The following is a 20091-nucleotide window of genomic DNA, read 5'->3' on the forward strand; positions in this document are numbered from 1 at the left end:
TCTATTAGAGTATATCGATCTTTTTGTTGGTTATGTATTTTGATAAGCAAGAATTTATAGCATTGCACAAGTTTTCTTCCTATTATGCTAGCATTATGCTCAATGCTTTCAGGCACCTATTATGCTCATTATTATGCCAGCATAATCGGCGGGTCCCTATACATAGTTGTTTTAAACGTTCACTGCTTAGTAAACCAAATTGGTGTATAGGACTAAATTAGCTATCAGGTCTAGAATCTGAGGTAGTAATCCACAGTTCCTGTTTTCCACAAACATGTTTATAATTGGCTATAGGACCAGGTGTCCTATAGACCTTCAGCACTTGTGCTGTAAAGCATTAATAAAAATAAATAAATTATCATTGACTGAATGTGAACATTGATCATGACATCATCACTGCTACATCATATCCTCTTTGAAGCTATAAATATCAGTAACTGCACTACAAGATAGTCTTTTTGTTACCTGTTGATACAGGTATGGAACTCTTAAAAATGATCATAGCTGCCATTCTGGTAGCATGTTTGTTCAGTCAAATTGAAGGAGACAGTATACGTAGAGTGATGCCTGATAGTCAACCTTGGAACAGTGATGATGAAGACTTTGCTAGTGGTTCAGGTGGTGGAAATGAGAGAGGTCAGGATAAACTTCCCTGTTGTGTATCTGGAAACTTTACCTTTCATTCAATTGATGACATTCTAAATAACATCTCCAGTAATAACATCATTGTCAATATTACAACTGATGTTGTGTTGTTCTCTAATGTGATATTAGAAGGTCTTGAAAATATCATGATAATAGGACACAGAAATCCTGTTGTAAAGTGTAATGATGTTGGTGCAGTAAAGTTCATCTCCTGCAAGAATATAACCATTGAAGGTATCCAGTGGGAAGGATGTGGCTCTAAAGATTATCCAGGAGTTGAATTCTACAACTCATCCAATGTTTCTTTTGAAAGATGCTCATTCCATAACTCCAACAGAAGAAGTGTTTTACTTTCACAAGTGTCTGGAAATGTGTACATCAACAATTGTAATTTTACACACAAATATGAATATAGTGGACACGGAGCAGCTATACATTATTCACCAAATACTAATAGCCATGGTCAACACAAGTTGGTGGTCCAAAATAGCCAATTCATTTTCAATAGAGCCACACAAAGTGTAGTTTACATTGATGGTTCAGGTAGTAGGATCCCTGGTCATGTTTACTTACATGACAACGTATTTGTCAACAACACAGGAGTACCAATTTACATTTCACATACTAATCTTCATATTAGAGGTAGTGTGTTGTTCAAGAGTAATACAGCAAAGTCTGGTGGAGGAATTTATAGCAGGAATTCCACTGTCATATTTTATGATAAGTCTGATGTGAATTTTATTAGTAACTCTGTTGCAACTAATGGTGGAGCTATTTATCAAATTTATTCTAGAATTATTTTTGAGACAAACTCAATGGTAACATACAAGGACAACAATGCAAGTAATGGTGGTGCCATATACAGTGATAATTCTGATATCTCATTTCATGATAACTCAAGTGTAACATTTAATAATAATGAAGCCTGGATTGGAGGAGCTGTCAATTGTGAGTCTTCATCTCATATCACATTTGATGGTAACTCAAGAGTAACATTTAATAATAATGAAGCCAGTGATGATGGAGGAGCTGTCAATTGTGAGTCTTCATCTCATATCACATTTGATGGTAACTCAAGTGTAACATTTAATAATAATAAAGCCAGTGATGATGGAGGAGCTGTTTATTGTGAGTCTTCATCTCATATCACATTTGATGGTAACTCAAGTGTAACATTTAATAATAATGAAGCCTGGATTGGAGGAGCTGTCAATTGTGAGTCTTCATCTCATATCACATTTGATGGTAACTCAAGAGTAACATTTAATAATAATGAAGCCTGGATTGGAGGAGCTGTCAATTGTGAGTCTTCATCTAATATCACGTTTGATGGTAACTCAAATATAACATTTAATAATAATGAAGCAAGTGATGATGGAGGAGCTGTCAATTGTGAGTCTTCATCTCATACCACATTTGATGGTAACTCAAGAGTAACATTTAATGATAATGAAGCCAGTGATGATGGAGGAGCTGTTTATTGTGAGTCTTCATCTCATATCACATTTGATGGTAACTCAAGTGTAACATTTAATAATAATAAAGCCAATTATTTTGGAGGAGCTGTTTATTGTAGGTTTTCATCTAATATCATATTTGATGGTAACTCAGGTGTAACATTTAATAATAATGAAGCCAGTGTTGATGGAGGAGCTGTTTATTGTGAGTCTTCATCTCATATCACATTTGATGGTAACTCAAGAGTAACATTTAATAATAATGAAGCCAGTGATGATGGAGGAGCTGTCAATTGTGAGTCTTCATCTCATATCACATTTGATGGTAACTCAAGAGTAACATTTAATAATAATGAAGCCAGTGATGATGGAGGAGCTGTTTATTGTGAGTCTTCATCTCATATCACATTTGATGGTAACTCAAGTGTAACATTTAATAATAATGAAGCCTGGATTGGAGGAGCTGTCAATTGTGAGTCTTCATCTCATATCACATTTGATGGTAACTCAAGAGTAACATTTAATAATAATGAAGCCTGGATTGGAGGAGCTGTCAATTGTGAGTCTTCATCTAATATCACGTTTGATGGTAACTCAAATATAACATTTAATAATAATGAAGCAAGTGATGATGGAGGAGCTGTCAATTGTGAGTCTTCGTCTCATACCACATTTGATGGTAACTCAAGAGTAACATTTAATGATAATGAAGCCAGTGATGATGGAGGAGCTGTTTATTGTGAGTCTTCATCTCATATCACATTTGATGGTAACTCCAGTGTAACATTTAATAATAATAAAGCCAATTATTTTGGAGGAGCTGTTTATTGTAGGTTTTCATCTAATATCATATTTGATGGTAACTCAAGTGTAACATTTAATAATAATGAAGCCTGTGTTGATGGAGGAGCTGTTTATTGTGAGTCTTCATCTCATATCACATTTGATGGTAACTCAAGTGTAACATTTAATAATAATGAAGCCAGTGATGATGGAGGAGCTGTTTACTGTAGGTCTTCATCTCATATCACATTTGATGGTAACTCAAGTGTAACATTTAATAATAATGAAGCCAGTGATGATGGAGGAGCTGTTTATTGTAGGTCTTCATCTAATATCACATTTGATGGTAACTCAAGTGTAACATTTAATGATAATGAAGTCAGTGATGGTGGAGGAGCTGTTTATTGTAGGTCTTCATCTCATATCACATTTGATGGTAACTCAAGTGTAACATTTAATGATAATGAAGCCAGTGATGATGGAGGAGCTGTTTATTGTGAGTCTTCATCTCATATCACATTTGATGGTAACTCAAGTGTAACATTTAATAATAATGAAGACAATTATTTTGGAGGAGCTGTATATTGTGGGTCTTCATCTCATATCACATTTGATGGTAACTCAAGTGTAACATTTAATAATAATGAAGCCAATTATTTTGGAGGAGCTGTTTATTGTAGGTCTTCATCTCATATCACATTTGATGGTAACTCAAGTGTAACATTTAATGATAATGAAGCCAGTGATGGTGGAGGAGCTGTTTATTGTGAGTCTTCATCTCATATTACATTTGATGGTAACTCAAGTGTAACATTTAATAATAATACAGCCAATTATTTTGGAGGAGCTGTTTATTGTGTGTTTTCATCTCATATCACATTTGATGGTAACTCAAGTGTAACATTTAATAATAATGAAGCCAGTGATGATGGAGGAGCTGTTTACTGTAGGTCTTCATCTAATATCACATTTGATGGTAACCCAAGTGTAATATTTAATAATAATGCAGCCAATTATGGAGGAGCTGTATATTGTGTGTCTTCATCTCATATCACATTTGATGGTAACTCAAGTGTAATATTTAATAATAATGAAGCCAGTGATGATGGAGGAGCTGTAAATTGTGTATCTTCATCTCATATCACATTTGATGGTAACTCAAGAGTAACATTTAATGATAATGAAGCCAATTACGGAGGAGCTGTTTATTGTTACAATTCATCTCATATCAACTTTGATGATAACTCAAGTGTAACATTTAATAATAATGAAGCCAGTGATGATGGAGGAGCTGTATATTGTAAGTCTTCATCTCATATCACATTTGATGGTAACTCAAGTGTAACGTTTATTAATAATGAAGCCAGTGTTGATGGAGGAGCTGTATATTGTTGGTCTTCAGCTAACATTACATTTGATGGTAACACAAGTGTAACATTTAGTGATAATGAAGCCAGTTATGCTGGAGGAGCTGTATATTGTAACGTACAGTGTGATGTCCTATTATATGCAACTACTATGTTAACTTTTATCAATAATAGTGCAACAACTGGTGGAGCTTTATTCAGTCAAAGTTCTTATATATCAGCTAAAGAAACTTCAACTGCTCAATTTATGCACAACAGTGCCACGCATGGTGGAGCTATATTTTTGCAGGGTCAAGCCACTGTCTTCTTAGAAGGAAGTTGTATGATAGCATTCAAAGATAACAAGGCTACTGAAAGTGGAGGAGCACTCTACATTACTGCCTACTGCACTGCTGTATTTACTGGATATTCTGAAGTGAATTATTCCAACAATGAAGTTACCCAATATGGTGGAGCAATATACTGTGGTGATAATTCCAACATTACACTAGATGAGAATGTCTCTATAGAGTTTACAAACAACACATCTGAATATGGTGGAGCTTTGTCAATTATACAATCAATTTTGACATTTAATGGAAACAGTGTAGCAAAGTTCACAAATAATATTGCAGAGCGGGGTGGAGTATTTTATGTTTTACTGTCCAGTGTAACATTAGAAGGAAACATTGCAGCAAACTTCACAGGGAATAAGGCCGAGAATGGTGGAGCTATTTCTGTGGTGAAATCATTAGTAACATTTGCAGAAAAATCTCGATTGGCATTTTTCAGCAACTCAGCTGCAAAAAGTGGTGGGGCCATGCATCTTAGTGATCACTTTACTGTAAACATATCCCATAATTCTCATATTAAATTTTATCACAACACAGCTAATCGCCGTGGTGGAGCCATATATTGTGACCTAACAAAAAGTGTCAATAACAAACTTACATTTAACACTACAGATGTTGTATTTTATAGCAACACTGACCTAACAGGTGCTGATGTTTATGTTGATATACCAACATCATGTGATGAGACTTGTGTAAACAACAGCATTATTAACACAGGATATACTCAATTTAGAGGAATCATTAAAACGTCTCCTAGAAAACTAGAATTTAATGACTCAGCAGTAATATGTATTGATAATGACAATTATACAAACTGTCAAACTTATCTAACAAAAAATATAATGCTTGGTCAGGAAATTATAATCAATGCTTGTGTATTGGATTATCACAATCAACCTGCTGGATCAGCACAATTTGTATTGAGCAGTGAAGATCAAGATCATTTTATTATTGGATCAGACAATGTGCTACTATCATGTACAGTATTTGAAGGAGTCAGTGTAATGGGAAAGAGAGTTGTGGGTGCAACTAATTATTCAATAAACATAAATTCATATGATGGCAGTATATCTGACTTAAAGAAGTTCACCGTTGAACTAATAACTGAACTATCACCATGTCACCCTGGTTTCTACTATGATAATACTACACAAATATGTGTATGCTACAGTGATAGTGATATTGTGTCTTGTTCTGGTAGTACATCATCTATCAAAAGAGGTTACTGGTTTGGTGAAGTTAATGATAAAGCTACGGTGACAATTTGTCCCAATAGTTACTGTAATTTTACTTGTTGTGAAACAGCTAATGGATTTTTTAAACTTTCACCAGTCAGAGCAAATCAGTGTAATTCTCAGCGATCTGGTACTGCTTGTGGTAGCTGTAAGAAAGGCTATACTCTTTCATTTGATTCTGTAGAATGTGTAAGTGTTGACAAGTGTGCAATTTTTCAACTACTTCTTGTGGTCATTTTATCAGTTACATACTGGATAACTCTGGTTATTGCTGTCTTTGCTATGATGTACTATAGAATTGGGATTGGTTATTTATATGCTATTACATACTATTACAGTATAGTTGATATTATACTCAACCAAAGTTTATACACAACACCAGCATTATTTACAACTGTTAGCATTGTGTCCAGTATTGCTAAAGTCACACCACAATTTCTGGGACAGTTTTGCTTAATACAAAATATGAGTGGAATTGACCAACAGTTTATTCATTATACCCATCCATTAGCTGTCACATTCATTTTAGCAATGATCTGCTTTTCAGCAAGGATATCTTACAAGATTTCATCATTAGTGAGTAGAGGAATTATCCATGTTATTTGTTGTCTCTTGCTGCTATCCTACACTTCTGTGGCAACAACCTCATTACTAATAGTGCGACCATTGAAATTTACAATTGGAAATACAGTTCAAGTTAAAACATACTTGTCACCTGATATTGACTACTTTCAGGGTCGCCATTTACCATATGCTATTGTGGCAATATTGTGTACATTATCAATTGCAATTGGACTTCCACTTCTGCTTTTGCTTGAACCATTTCTTAACAGTAAGATCAACTTCATCAGAATAAAACCATTGCTAGATCAGTTTCAAGGATGTTACAAAGACAATTGTCGTTTCTTTGCATCTTATTACATGATATGTCGACTGGTGATCATTGTAATATTTATTTCCAATTTCTCTAACAACAATACAATGCAGTATTTAATGCTTGCTGTAAGTGCTGTGTTTGCTTTAATACATTTTGTGCAGAAACCGTATGTGAATAAAACACTCAACTTGTTTGATGGATTGGTTTTAGTATCAGTTACTTTCATCGCAATGATCCCACTTATTGATAACTCTGGCTTAGATTTACTGTTAACAGTTACTGTTCTCTTTCCATTGGTCAGTTTTATTGGATTGATAATGCTAATTCACAGAAAGAATATCAAAAAACTTATGAAATACTTCACGCCAACACCTCAGACTACCAACAACAATGTTGAGGTACCGATGAGAGAGTATGGTGTTGTTGTCGATGATAATATGAGGAAGAATGCTACAATTTGTGAAATGTAAGTTAGCATAACTATGTGATTTCATAATGATATACAAACACCTGATTATTCTCTACATGTTGTAGCCACTATTGTCAATATCACATATATAGCAGCTCAATAATTTACACCTTACTATATACAGCTAGTGTCATGCCAGAAAAAATATCTATGCATGAATTGTGATGAGGTTATTAATATAATTTTGTATACTAGTTAATCACACACGACTTAACATCAGAAATTGGCAATAGTTGAAATGAAAAGGGAAAATGCAAAACTGAGAAGGAAGAAAGTGGTCAAAATTAATTTTAAGCACGCTTTAAGGAAACATTACATACCTAATGGCCACTGTTATGGCTCCATTACAAACACCAAACTGTTACAATATATATATAGCAGATATCTACAGGCCCAAAATAAAGTTTCATCACTGGCATAGGAAAGGGGTTTTCTAGGGTTCTGGAAACCCCCTTCAGAAATTTGAACCTGCAGCAGAAACACCAAACTATCAAAGTTTACAAACACAACACAGAAAAGACAAAATCAATAGAATACAGTACAACTAACAAGGAACTTGCAATGATTCCTTGGAAGTGTTATTATTATTATATTTTATAATTGTAAGACTCATATGCATGAGCATAGTACAATGATTAGTTACAAATTAAATTAGAATGTAAGTAAATAAGTAAGTAAATTAATTAAGTATAAGTAATTAAGTAAGTAAATTAATTAAGGATAAGTAATTATCTACAAAGGTTTGCACAAATTCTTTAAAGATTGAGATACTGTAATAGAGCAGTCAAAATTATTTTAATAGAACAGTCGCAACTACATTAATTGAGTATTTATAAACAACTTTACAGGATCAAGACACACGGTAGTGTGTCGTGTGGCCCAAGAAGCCGCGCGCAACCCCCGTGAGTATATTGACAGGAAGAAAGAAAACGCAATTTTTGCACCTCCGTAGTTCTGTGCTGCTTTGATGAAACACGACGATTTTTTCCGTGGACACTCCCACCAACTTCAGCACTCCACATTCCAAATTTGAGCGAAATCGCTTCAGGCGTTCCCGAGATATGCGACTTCAAAAATTGGCTTAGTTTCTTCGTTTTTTTTTCTTCTTATTTTTCTTCCTCTTTTCGCACACTTACAAAAACTGCTATAAAACACGAACGCCATATCCGATTGCCTTGAAATTTGGCACACATATGTAGCTATGAAATTTGAAATCATAGCTACATATAGCTATGATTTCAGTCTGTTCTATTAGAGTGTCAATAATTTATTTCATGTGCAAAGTTTATAATCCCCATATCTACTATATAAAATTGCACCTATTATGCCAGCATTTTGTTGTGTGTTATCATGCCGCAAATTGTAGTTAGTTTCCCAGTAATGATACAGAGAGAGATCTTTATAGTACATACTTTTACATCCTCCTATAGAACAATCAGAGCTAAAATGGTAACTCTTGACTTTTTGAAAGAGAATAAGTAAAGGATTTTACATTAATTTGTGACCAGATTTGCACTGTATACTTTAGTGTATAACTACACTGTAGTAATTTTTCTGCAATACACATCATGCTTTACAATGTGATTGCTGTCATAGCAGTAGATGGATTATGTTCTCTTTACTTTTATATATAGCAGAGAATCAGAGATGGATGATGCTACTCACTACCGCGAATCCTTCATGGAAGTGATGGATGAGATTGAAGACTGACTGTGTGCTATGAGATGTGAACAATGACAAGTGCAGATTGTATGTATATAGTGTGTCACACATGCATGTATCCCCCTAATGTGTATCGTAGAATTTTTTAGCTTTAGATGAAATAGCTATAGTGTTTAATTATGCAGATTTGTGTGCTTTGATTACTACTATTATGTAACTGAATTTGGAATATAACCCGTATGACCATATTGTTGATTCATAGAAAAGTATATTAAAAAGCAGTGTAACTCACCTGACCTGGCAGATACTGTGTGCTTATGAATTTTTCACCAATGATGGAACAGTTCATAGCATTTGAGAGCTTCTAGTGGCTATGGTAGTCCATGCATAGTTTTCTGTCATTTTAGATAGGTTTTTCACCAGTGTTGCTGTATCACAAGTCCTCAAAAATGGGTGGGGTTGGGAAAATGTATGGAACAAATGGACTAGGATGGTAGTTGAAGACAAATGACAAACTACAAAATGGATGAGGATGGTATTTGAAGGCACCCATCCACAAAAAGATAGAGTACAAAATTGACAAGGATGGAAATTGAAGGCACCTAAAAAGATATGACTACAAAATCAGTGAGGATGGCTGAAGACAGCAGACCACAAAACAACTTGTCAGAGGCAGGGAAATTGGCTGAAATCTTACAAATAGATTTAATTATGTCATCACACATTGAACTCTGTCGAACTCTCTACAGCATGTCGATGGTGTTCACAAACCTGTACAGATGTCCGGTGTGATTATACAGGCTGCCAGAAAACTTGTTTACCAAAAGTATACCTGACAAGTTAAAGGCAAGTTTGATGCACAAATTGTTATATAGCCTGGTGGTGTAGCAGCTTTGTGCTAGTACGGTGTTACATATCACAGTTAGGCTTTTGCACCTGTTATGTTGAATCCAGGCACATTATATCATGATGTAAAAATGTGTGACTGGGTCTGCAGAAACAGAGATCATGTGGGCCCATAAAATTTACATACTGTTTAAAACTTTCATGACTCCTAACTATTAATGTGCTATATATGGCCATGAAATTTTTAGCCCTGTTTTAAGCATTGCTTAGCTATATCGTACAAGTTACAGAATGCAAATACTATATTCTATTCCAGTACTAAGATATTTTCTGTCGTGTGATGGTGTGTAGTTTGTGTCCACATGCCCTGTTTCGAAAGCCCTGTCACATAATTATGTGATGTAACTATGTTATATTTCTAAGTTGTTGTTGCTCAGAAACAGATGATGGCCAAGTTCTCTTTGATGTGGTAGGCATTGTTACACAACAAAGTACATTGTAGTTATTGGCTGGATAAATCTTTTCTATAAATGGATGGGATAGCTGCTCATGGTTGTATATTTCATATCTGTTCTTGTACATAATAATGGAGGTACATATTCCTGGTTAGTATTACAAGTTTTAGTTCTATGTTATCCCATAGTGCATCAGACAATAAAATACGTACCAACAGAAACAACTAGCTATAATTTTTATGGTAATATTCCCAGGCCTGATTGGGATAAGCTAAAAGAGGTTTTAGTGTGTTATATAGGATGCTTTTATTACAGGTTTTTGCAATTGAATTTGTCGCCTTTGCGATTGAATTTGTCCCGTTTGCAATTGAATTCGTCGGTTTTGCAGTTGAATTAGTCGGTTTTGCAATAGAATTCGTCGCGTTTGCATTACAATTCGTCATAAACAAAACGGCTCCAAGAAACCAATCCGTTCATTAAGAGATGAACTATTTATACCTTGGAGAGTTACACTTGAGACACTAGAAAGTAATTGGAGCTGGTAGTACGCGAAGTTGATAGCTGTCTGACAAGTTAATTAACTTGCTCACGAGTGACCACACCCATCGCGAATGGCGTAGTAGAGTTTGGAATGTTGCTGGATAGGCTGTAGAGGAAGAATTATTGCCTTATAAAGAGTTGTTTACTACTGTTGTACTTGAACAAGTTCCTGTAGCAGCTGCTACATCATGTTTTCGTGTTTGCTCCAGCTGCCATTCTTGTTACGGACGAATTTAACTGGGCTATCGTTTTGTTCACCCAAGTTGAGTCCATAAGCGCCTCATAAAATTTATTACGTATATATGAGTCAGCATTATACCGATAATAATATTATAGCGATTTCGTGACATCATGGACGAGAGAAGCATGAACAGAAGCAGTAAACTGTCTAATAAGCTGAGTTGATTGCCATTGTTTGAGGTACAATGTGTGCACTTGTATTACCAAGTATTATGTTTTTTTATGTTTCTTGTCTACCCCTGAGAATAGTATATGAACAGAACATGGCTTACAATTCAGCCTTAAGTGATCAACATTAGGGCTTGGAAAATGTTAGGTACAACATAGTGTAGTGCCATTAGGCCATGCAGGCAAACTTGATACTTGTTTCTCAACCATCCCATGGGCCCATGGATTCTATGTGGGAGGGAGGTCATTTTATATATGTACACTTGGCTGCAGGTTCGAGGCTACCTAGGTCCAGTCATGAATTTTTTCTCCTTTCTGCAACTTTTCAAACACACCTTATGTAGCTAATGTCTTTGTATCTAATGTCTTTGAGCAGGCTGTAGGACCAGGTGTCCTACAGACCTTCAGCACTTGTGTTGTGAAGCTTTAATAAAAAAATAAATAAAAAATTAACACCTATCAATGCTAACCCCATACTGCCCATACAGGCAGCTAGAGTGGCGATCAAGTGGGGATTCAACATAGCTAATGTTACCTGCTGGAATACTGCTGCTACCTGTAAACCCATTGTCGTAAACCCATTGTCATTAGATACAAAATAGAAAATTTATTGCAGTGGCCTACACCTGGCACTGCTGGCAGGATATTTTATTGGTAGCTAAACCCCGAATCTCACCTACCAAGCCTGTACTGGGGGTTATGGATGATAGGTGTGCTGTTCATTGTTGAACGAAATACTCACAAACCACTGCAAAAGTAGGTTATCCACTATGCAGAAATTAGCGGATCAAAATACATGTGCATGTGATTAATAAAATTTGAGGCAGGAGGATGTAAATAATGCAGTTAGGAATGAGAAACAATTAATCTGGCCTTAGAGTGTACATTGATTTTGGGGTCATGCAACTTACAGCTAAATGTGCTGTGCTGCCATGCTTTATTAGACTTGTGATTGAAGCTCTTGAAATGACTAAGGTTTACAAACTAAGTGTATATAGCAGTCTTGTAGTTAGAGAATGAGAAAGTCAACTAGGGTAGCAACCCACCCAACTAAACTGGAGAACAAATACCAACTGTTCATGTCTTTGAAGGTCCAGGTATGACTTCGGGTGCTCACACCTTCATCTGTGAGACATGCATGGTACAGCCTCCTGCAGATGACTAGTCCTGCCCCAGGAAGATCTGCTGGCGCTGACTCGAAGCACCTGAGTGGCACACAGGTGTCCCAGTGCTGGTTCACTGGGTGGGTGTGACTGCTAGTGGCAGCTAAAGGTTTTGCTTTGTGTGTGTGTGTATTGTGTACCTGTTAGTCTCGCATAACCAGACCAGTGTTTTAATGTAAAGGCTCCCAAGCTGAAAAGGGTTTGCTACAGACATAGGTCTCAGTACACGAGTAAACTAATACTTCAGTACAAATTTGAAAGTATTGGCTTTATCTCAAATTTCCTAATGTATTTGTAAGTTTTTTGCTAAGTACATAAAGTACTTATAAGTATTTTAAGCACTTTTTAAGTATTGTGTACTTTGTATGCATGTGTATACTAAGTAAGATTAGAAAACACTAGAAGAATTCATGAAGTTATATATTATACTTCTACAACAAATGACATGTGAGTTATGGGTGCTAATTTACAGTGTGATAGGTTGTCGTCATAATTTCCATGTTAAAACAGCTTGCTTCAGCACATGGAGGAGTACAGGAAAAGTACTATATCTTATTTGTCAGTTCATGGTGAATATATTAGTAGCTTGTTTCAGTCATGATTCATTAAGCACCTGTAACTAATTTGCCATATTGTTGCTGTACAAATTATCAACTGTTCCAACTGTGTAGTGCTATAACTCAAAGACCACTCATCTTACAAGGCTGAAACTTTGACACCCACTCCTTTGTTACAAAAATGGAATTCGAGAAATGTGCGAAGCTTTTGCTCAGTTGGTTGCATTCAGCATGAAATGACAAATCCATACATGTGCTTATTGCCATTTTGAGTGGTGTAATCAACACTTCACATTTCCTGCTGGGTGTTGTCACAATTTGCCTATTGGAAGTGTACCAGACCCTTTTAGCATGGACACTTATAATCTCTAATTGATATGCCTTTGCACTGAAATAGTGGTGTGGCAGCAGGAGACTTTGTATGTGTGTCTCAGTAATAATCCATGCCAATAGCATCGCAAAAGAATGGTGCAATCTATGTACATGTCACACTTCTAGTGTTTTTTTTCGGCCACTATTGTGGTCAAATTAGTCTAGTATGATTGTATTCCTGCTGCAATTTTAATATCACTGCAAATGTATAAAGTGCTCCCAGTCATTTTCAGCTAAAAGATGATTTAGGAAATTAGGACAATACTGAGCATGACAGTTCAATTTATAAAGCTCACTGCATCATGCATCAAGTTTCATACCACAAGTTGCTGCAGAGATTTAAGATGTATTCCACACATCATGGAATTTTTCATTTATAGACCAGTGAAATAAAGAATATGCTGGTGTGAATGCCAATCTAATGCAATAAATTATCTGTATTATCTATGCAACAGGTAAGGTTTATAACTAACGATTGGTTAGTAGGCACGTTTCAAAGTCAGTTTACAAACTACATATATAAAATTAATGTGTTTTGCTTCATGCATACTTACAAAATTCTTACTGATAAATGAGCTTGGCTCCAACCATGCAAAAACATCACACATCCCTAATAAGTGGGCGTAGCTCACAAAAGAAGTTGGCTTGCTGTTAGACTATAGACTACAACTCATACGATAACAGTGCATTTATATAATCACATGGATTTTAATACCAATCAATTAGTGGGTGTGGCTCCATATGTATAAGCCTGCAGGCAGTAACTGTCGCAAAGACAGAGCTGCCACTCCTATTTAAATATTATCAATACTAGAAAAACGATATAATATATTTATACAATTTTTGAAGTCCAGCTTTGTTAAATACATAATATCAGTCTTATCATAATTCTCAGCAGCAACCTACATTGATTCATGCATACCTGCAGACTGCAATACACCTACAGCTACTGATAATTGCATGACTACATATGCCTATAGAACACCGCTGCAACTCCAGCATACATAGTAGTATGATTATATATTGCTACTGTATTTGCAAAATTAAGGTGTACCACGCTACTATTAAAGTGTAATGGTGATATCAGTAGTCATACTAGCTCCTACTTTTCATAACTACATGTGATACATGCATGTCTACAAGTGTATAAATATGTGAATGTGGCTACAGTGACCCTCCCTGTAAAGGACACTGTACATTTAACCTCCTTATAAAGGACAGTTACTGAAGTCCCTATAGACCTTTACCAATACAATTTTACCTCTGAAAGAGGACAACCTCTTTATAACAGTAAAATTTCACCAAAATTGATTGGTCCCAAAGTGTCCGTTAAATAGAGGTTCCACTGTATACTGTTTGTAACTGCTTTACTAGAGTATCTCAATATATAGGTACTTGTGTTTTAGTGGAAGTACAGCTGTGTGGTTGAGGAAACATTGAACATGAGTTAAACGCATGCATGTACGTAATGTCGAGAATGACTGGTTGTTCAGTATGTTTTACTCTAAATTAAAATTGATTGTTGTTAATTGACATTACAAACCCACTGCGATAATTCTCAATCCTCTCACTATTCTTTAACATAATTATACATAATTTGTATGAGCAGAATAATTACAATAGTTGTTTTGTTTGTTCTTACTAATTGCAGGTTTATTCAATGTCTGGTCAGACTGATGATCACTCCGAATACAGCAGCAAATGGCCAGTACATCATTCAAACATCATGAAGAAAGAGTTTTCATTCTAAAGATATGACGAAAATGTATTTATAGTGTATTTAACCATAAAATTACTTTAAACCAACAACAGTTATTAGTTTAAAATTAACTGATGCGTTGCCAGTGCAGGTGCGCGTAATAAACATGAAAAGGGTCTAAGTAACTTAGACACCTCCAAAAATCCACCAAAAAACTTCACACCACAGGGGTCTAATTAATTTAGTAACCAGATGGCCATGTGTCATGGCGCCTGAGCGAAGCAAAGGTGCTACTACAGGGCCTGAGGTACACAGTAAGTACTGTTAAGTTGGTCTCATAAAAAAAACTACTGTGTTGACCGGTAATGGTCATGCAGCCTTCCAAAATGAAGAGACAAACAATAGCAATGATGTTACTGGTACACATTTGCTTTGCTTGGAATGATTGTGGCACAGCCACGTAAATACTGGAGAACACATTAATACTTACGTAGCTGGTGAGCAGGCAATGTGTTTAAAGTTCTGCACATCCAGTCCCATCCTAAATTATCCTTATAGTTCATTCCTCTACCTCTGCTTATTTTTTCATCACACGGACTCAGTGATGTCTAGTATCAACAGAATGCACAATAACAAACACTTGATTGCTTTCAATACCAGCAATCAGGCTCTTATGGAATGAACAAAACAACCTATAATATTATCAGCATTGAAATTAGGCTAACACCAAGAAGTGATGATTGGCTTATTGTGAATGAGGCATTCAGTTGTTGGACAAACAGACTAACTGATACAATGCCTCATAAGCAGTAAACTATAGTAAGGTGATGGACTAGGGGAAAGACTGCCTGTCTGATTTACCTTTACATTATATGGGACACAGGCCTTTTGCATCTTCTAAACCAATGCTAGCACTAGTAATCTGTTAGTCTGTGATTGTACCAGGAGCTTTATAATTACTGCTAGGTGCCTTTGTGTTTATAAACCCCTTGTACTAAGTGTTTACATAAAAAGGTAGTCAGATTTTGGAGCTACGCATTCCCACATTGGTACATAATAACATAATATACTATAAGGGTTGACTCTTCTGAAGCTCTTTAATAAACTCTAATAAGTGACTGAATTTTGGAAAATCACCCATATGGGCACGTGTGAAATAATTAGAATTTTCATGTTTGATGGGTTGCTAATAAGAGTAGGACACAGTTTTGAAAATATTTCAAGTATTTTATTGTAATTTAAGGTATTGAGAATGACTTAAAACTGTCAAGAATTAGATTTGCACTATACAGTTTGTGATTTGATCATTATATATTTTAGGTGTCAAATGTGCCCATATGGGTGGTTTTCCAAAATTCGGTCACATTAAGCAGCTGTATCTGTTTAGTTGCATAACCCCAAAATCAATGCACACGCACATGCAAGCTTGGTAATTGTTTCTCATTCCCACCTGCATTACTATTCATCCTCTCGCCTCAAATTCTATTAACGTGTGCACACATTTTGACCCGGAGAAGACTGGCCTTACAGCACAGAAAAAAATATTTCCAGATAACTTTAATAAGAAGGCTAATTTCTGCATAGTGGATAACCTGCTTTTGCAGTGGTTTGTGAGTATTTTGTTCAACAATGAACAGCACACCTATCATCCATAACCCCGAGTACAAGCTTGGTAGGTGAGATTTGGGGGTTAGCTACCAACAAAATATCCTGCCAGGTGTGCACGTGGGCCACTGCAATAAATTTTCTATTTTGTATCTAATGACAATTGGTTTACAGGTAGCAGCAGTATTCCTGCAGATAACATTTGCTTTGTTAAATCCCCACTTGATCACCACCCTAGCTGCCTGTATGGGCAGTACAGGGTTAGCATCGATAGGTGTACATATATAAAATGACCTCCCTCCCACATAGAATCCATGCCATGGTTGAGAAACAAGTATCAAGTTTACCTGCATGGCCTAATCAGTACACTATGTTGTACCTAACAATTTCCAAGCCCTAATGTTGGTCACTTAAGGCTGAATTGTAAGCCATGTTCTGTTCATAATTATACTATTCCCAGGGGTAGACAAGAAGCAGGAAAAACATAATACTTGGTAATACAAGTGCACACATTGTACCTCAAACAATGGCAGTCAACTCAGCTTATTAGACAGTTTACTGCTTCTGTTCATGCCTCTCCCTTCCATGATGTCACGACTCTAAAATCGCTATAAATACGTAATTATTTTTATGAGGCGCTTATGGACTCAACTTGGGTGAACAAAACGATAGCCATTTAACTGCAAAAGCGACGAATTCAATTGCAAAAGCGACGAATTCAATTGCAAACGGGACGAATTCAATTGCAAAAACGACGAACTCAATTGCAAACGGGACGAATTCAATTGCAAAACCGACGAATTCAATTGCAAAAGCGATGAACTCAATTGCAAACGGGACGAATTCAATTGCAAAAACCTGTAATGCAGGGGCGGATACAGGGGGGGGGGGGGGGGGGGGCTTATATTTAGGCTAATTTACTTGATCAATATGCTGAGTATTGTAATGAAATTTTGTCTTAGCATAATTATATGATCACTAATAATACAAATACTCATAAAACCACCTTATAAACATCTTTCCAAGGTATTATCAGTGGATTTTTGCTGAAGTTTATGCAACAAGGACCCGGATCAGCATTGGAGGTGTACAAGATCGAGATACTCTAATAGAGCAGTCAGCTAACTACTCTAATAGAACATTCACTAGAAACATGTAGTTGGTTCTGTTATGGAATTTTTCCAAATCTGCCTGCACCTATACATACAATGAAGTGCATTGGTCTGTTTAAAGGGCTTCATTCTGCTTGTGTAGTTAATATGTATGGAAATACTTAATTCAGGTACACAATTTCCATTGAAAGTGCTCTCAGATTCAATCTTGTATTGTTCAAATTTCAAAATTTTCCACTTTCAACATAACATGCACCTATTCAGTGTTGTGCAATTGTGAGAAGGGTGCATCATGTACTTAGTTGTCTGTACCTACCCAAACTTTTCCATTAGCAAAATGCTTCAGAGAGACCTATATAATCTAACGGCAGTATATAAAATATCTACAGGTATGAATTTTATGTGGAAATGTCTCCAAATTGCAGTATTTTAGCATTTGTGACCTGGTCTGCGAAAAGGGCTCTTATCGCCTTTTCAATTATGTAAACATGGTAACCAATAACTTAGCTTGTGAATAAGATACAAGCCTACAATTTGGTTACTGTACACTCCTAACATAGCACTAGCTGAGGGTGTAATTACAAGATGATAGATTTAGCTGATCAGGAGTTATGATTTGCCAAACGTGGACAATTGGAAAGGCTATAAGAGCCCTTTTCGCAGACCGGGTCACATTTATTTTTCAAAATTTTCCTGGGGGAGCATGCCCCCAGACCCCCCTAGTTGCAGCATGCTTCGCATGCTGGGAAGTGTGCTTCACACACCTCTACCCAAGAGATTAGTACCTTGAGTTAGCCCCCCCTTTTATAAATCCTAGATCCGCCCCTGTAATACTCAGCATATTGATCAAGTAAAGCCTAAATATGAAGGGGGGTTTCAGCCCCCAAAGCCCCCCCCCCCCCCCCCCCCTGGATCCGCCCCTGGGACCACAAACATTTTCAAAGCATGGCAACTTATTAAGAGTAAGGTTTGTTCTGGAAAGTGACACACCATCCTAATCAAAACTGATATCATCACACAAAACCTTGCGGCATCTTATTAGCTAGCTGCAATCTGCTATACAGCTTACACAAAATGGGAGCAGGTCCATTCATACATGATCTGAGCTCAAAGGTAAAGCACATAGACCAGGTGAATTGGTAATGACGCTTTAAGCATTGTGACATGTTTTCTTGCAATGGAAACTTTTTGGAAACTTTGGCTTAGGTTTAAAATGTTTCTGACTGAGACCTCTATACATATACCCACTTTTATCATTGTACTGTCCAGAATCTGGGAGGTTCGACACCTTTGCATAATCAATACAGCTTAAATTAAATAATTGAGGTTATTGAATAGTGTTTGTGTTTGGTATTATGCAATCATGTACATCAAATGGACATCAAACTGAAGCAAAAAGGTATGTAAAAACTATTTATATTTGACTGACTATTGTGCAAATTAACCTTGCAACTATAAAATGCTTTGGGATGGCTCACTTCTAACAGTTATACCAATGGCATCCTGTAATTACTGGTACTTTTGGTATTTGCAATGCAATGTGGTATTTCAATTAAATATAACAATATCAAAAAATACCATTCAGTGTGTATTAATACTTCAATCATATTGAAACATTTGATCTATTTCCCAACCCTACCTGGATCCACCTTCCATGCAGTGGAAACCCCCTTTTAAAATACTACTGAGGCACGCCCCTAGTAATAGATATTTTGTTACAGAAGGCATACTGTTTGCTCTTATTCAATATCGCCCAGCTCTAACCATCATAGTACAGTGTACAATCTTTGCATGGTTTGACAGTAGTAGCAAAACCAAATGTGTTAAACAGGTACCATACACTTACCCTAATAAAGCAGTATCTAATGCAGAGGACCCTAAACATAATATCTAGAGCTATAACCACTTAACCACCACTGAAAGCTGTCCAATTGCAACACCCTTATTTTCCACTTTAAATGGAAGCTCTATAGCTGTAGGAAAGTGAAGGCCTTTAAAAAGAACACTAAAAGTTGTGATAGTACAGGTGGCAGCAATGATGTAAAACTAATCAATTACAATTTTTATAGTGGCACACAGACATCTTATTATAAATATTGGCTGGCATCATCCTGCAGCCATTTCTTGGCTGCCACCTTTGATCTAATCTTGGGTATTTTGAAAGCTGAACTCTTTGATAACCTGACCATGCTATTGCGGTCTTTGATATTACTGTTGTAATGGAACTACAAAGTAATACAAACTATAGCACCCTCTTCCTATCATAAAATAAAATGCAGCTGCCAGAAATAATGCATGTATGAGTGCCATTTTATCAATGTATACATACAGTGTGTAGTAAATGTCACCATAGCAGATAAAAGGCTGTGTTTTGTTCTCTCTTCTTGTACTTGTAAAAAGTCACCCATCTGTTCAAATATTAACTCAACATAACCTGCAGTAAACCATTTTCGATTGCCAAACCTCTTCCTAAGGATCATCATTAAAATTGATGGGTAAAATCCTCC

General features: G+C 36.2%; 2 protein-coding genes and 2 long non-coding RNA genes across 4 annotated transcripts; 3 read left to right on the forward strand and 1 right to left on the reverse strand.

The window, feature by feature from the left end:
• The first annotated feature begins 494 nt into the window (after window positions 1-494).
• LOC136253500 (probable outer membrane protein pmp6) lies at window positions 495-4477 on the forward strand. Its single transcript, XM_066046172.1, has 7 exons — window positions 495-1713; window positions 1837-2307; window positions 2551-3021; window positions 3085-3321; window positions 3373-4185; window positions 4249-4358; window positions 4427-4477. Exons 1-7 carry the CDS (start codon window positions 495-497, stop codon window positions 4475-4477), a joined length of 3372 nt encoding a protein of 1123 aa, XP_065902244.1.
• Window positions 4462-9049, forward strand: LOC136253089 (uncharacterized). Its single transcript, XM_066045691.1, has 2 exons — window positions 4462-7162; window positions 8800-9049. Exons 1-2 carry the CDS (start codon window positions 4500-4502, stop codon window positions 8873-8875), a joined length of 2739 nt encoding a protein of 912 aa, XP_065901763.1. The 5' UTR covers window positions 4462-4499; the 3' UTR covers window positions 8876-9049.
• Window positions 9050-10995: 1946 nt separating this feature from the next.
• On the forward strand, window positions 10996-14977 carry LOC136253470 (uncharacterized). Its single transcript, XR_010700153.1, has 2 exons — window positions 10996-11088; window positions 14820-14977. It is a non-coding gene; the product is annotated as an uncharacterized lncRNA (long non-coding RNA).
• On the reverse strand, window positions 14650-17091 carry LOC136253469 (uncharacterized). The gene is made up of 3 exons (XR_010700152.1): window positions 16991-17091; window positions 15358-15475; window positions 14650-14914 (listed from the first exon to the last, which is right to left on the reverse strand). It is a non-coding gene; the product is annotated as an uncharacterized lncRNA (long non-coding RNA).
• Between the last annotated feature and the right edge of the window lie 3000 nt (window positions 17092-20091).

This window comes from Dysidea avara, chromosome 4, assembly GCF_963678975.1.
Source record: "Dysidea avara chromosome 4, odDysAvar1.4, whole genome shotgun sequence".
Lineage (NCBI taxonomy): Eukaryota > Metazoa > Porifera > Demospongiae > Dictyoceratida > Dysideidae > Dysidea > Dysidea avara.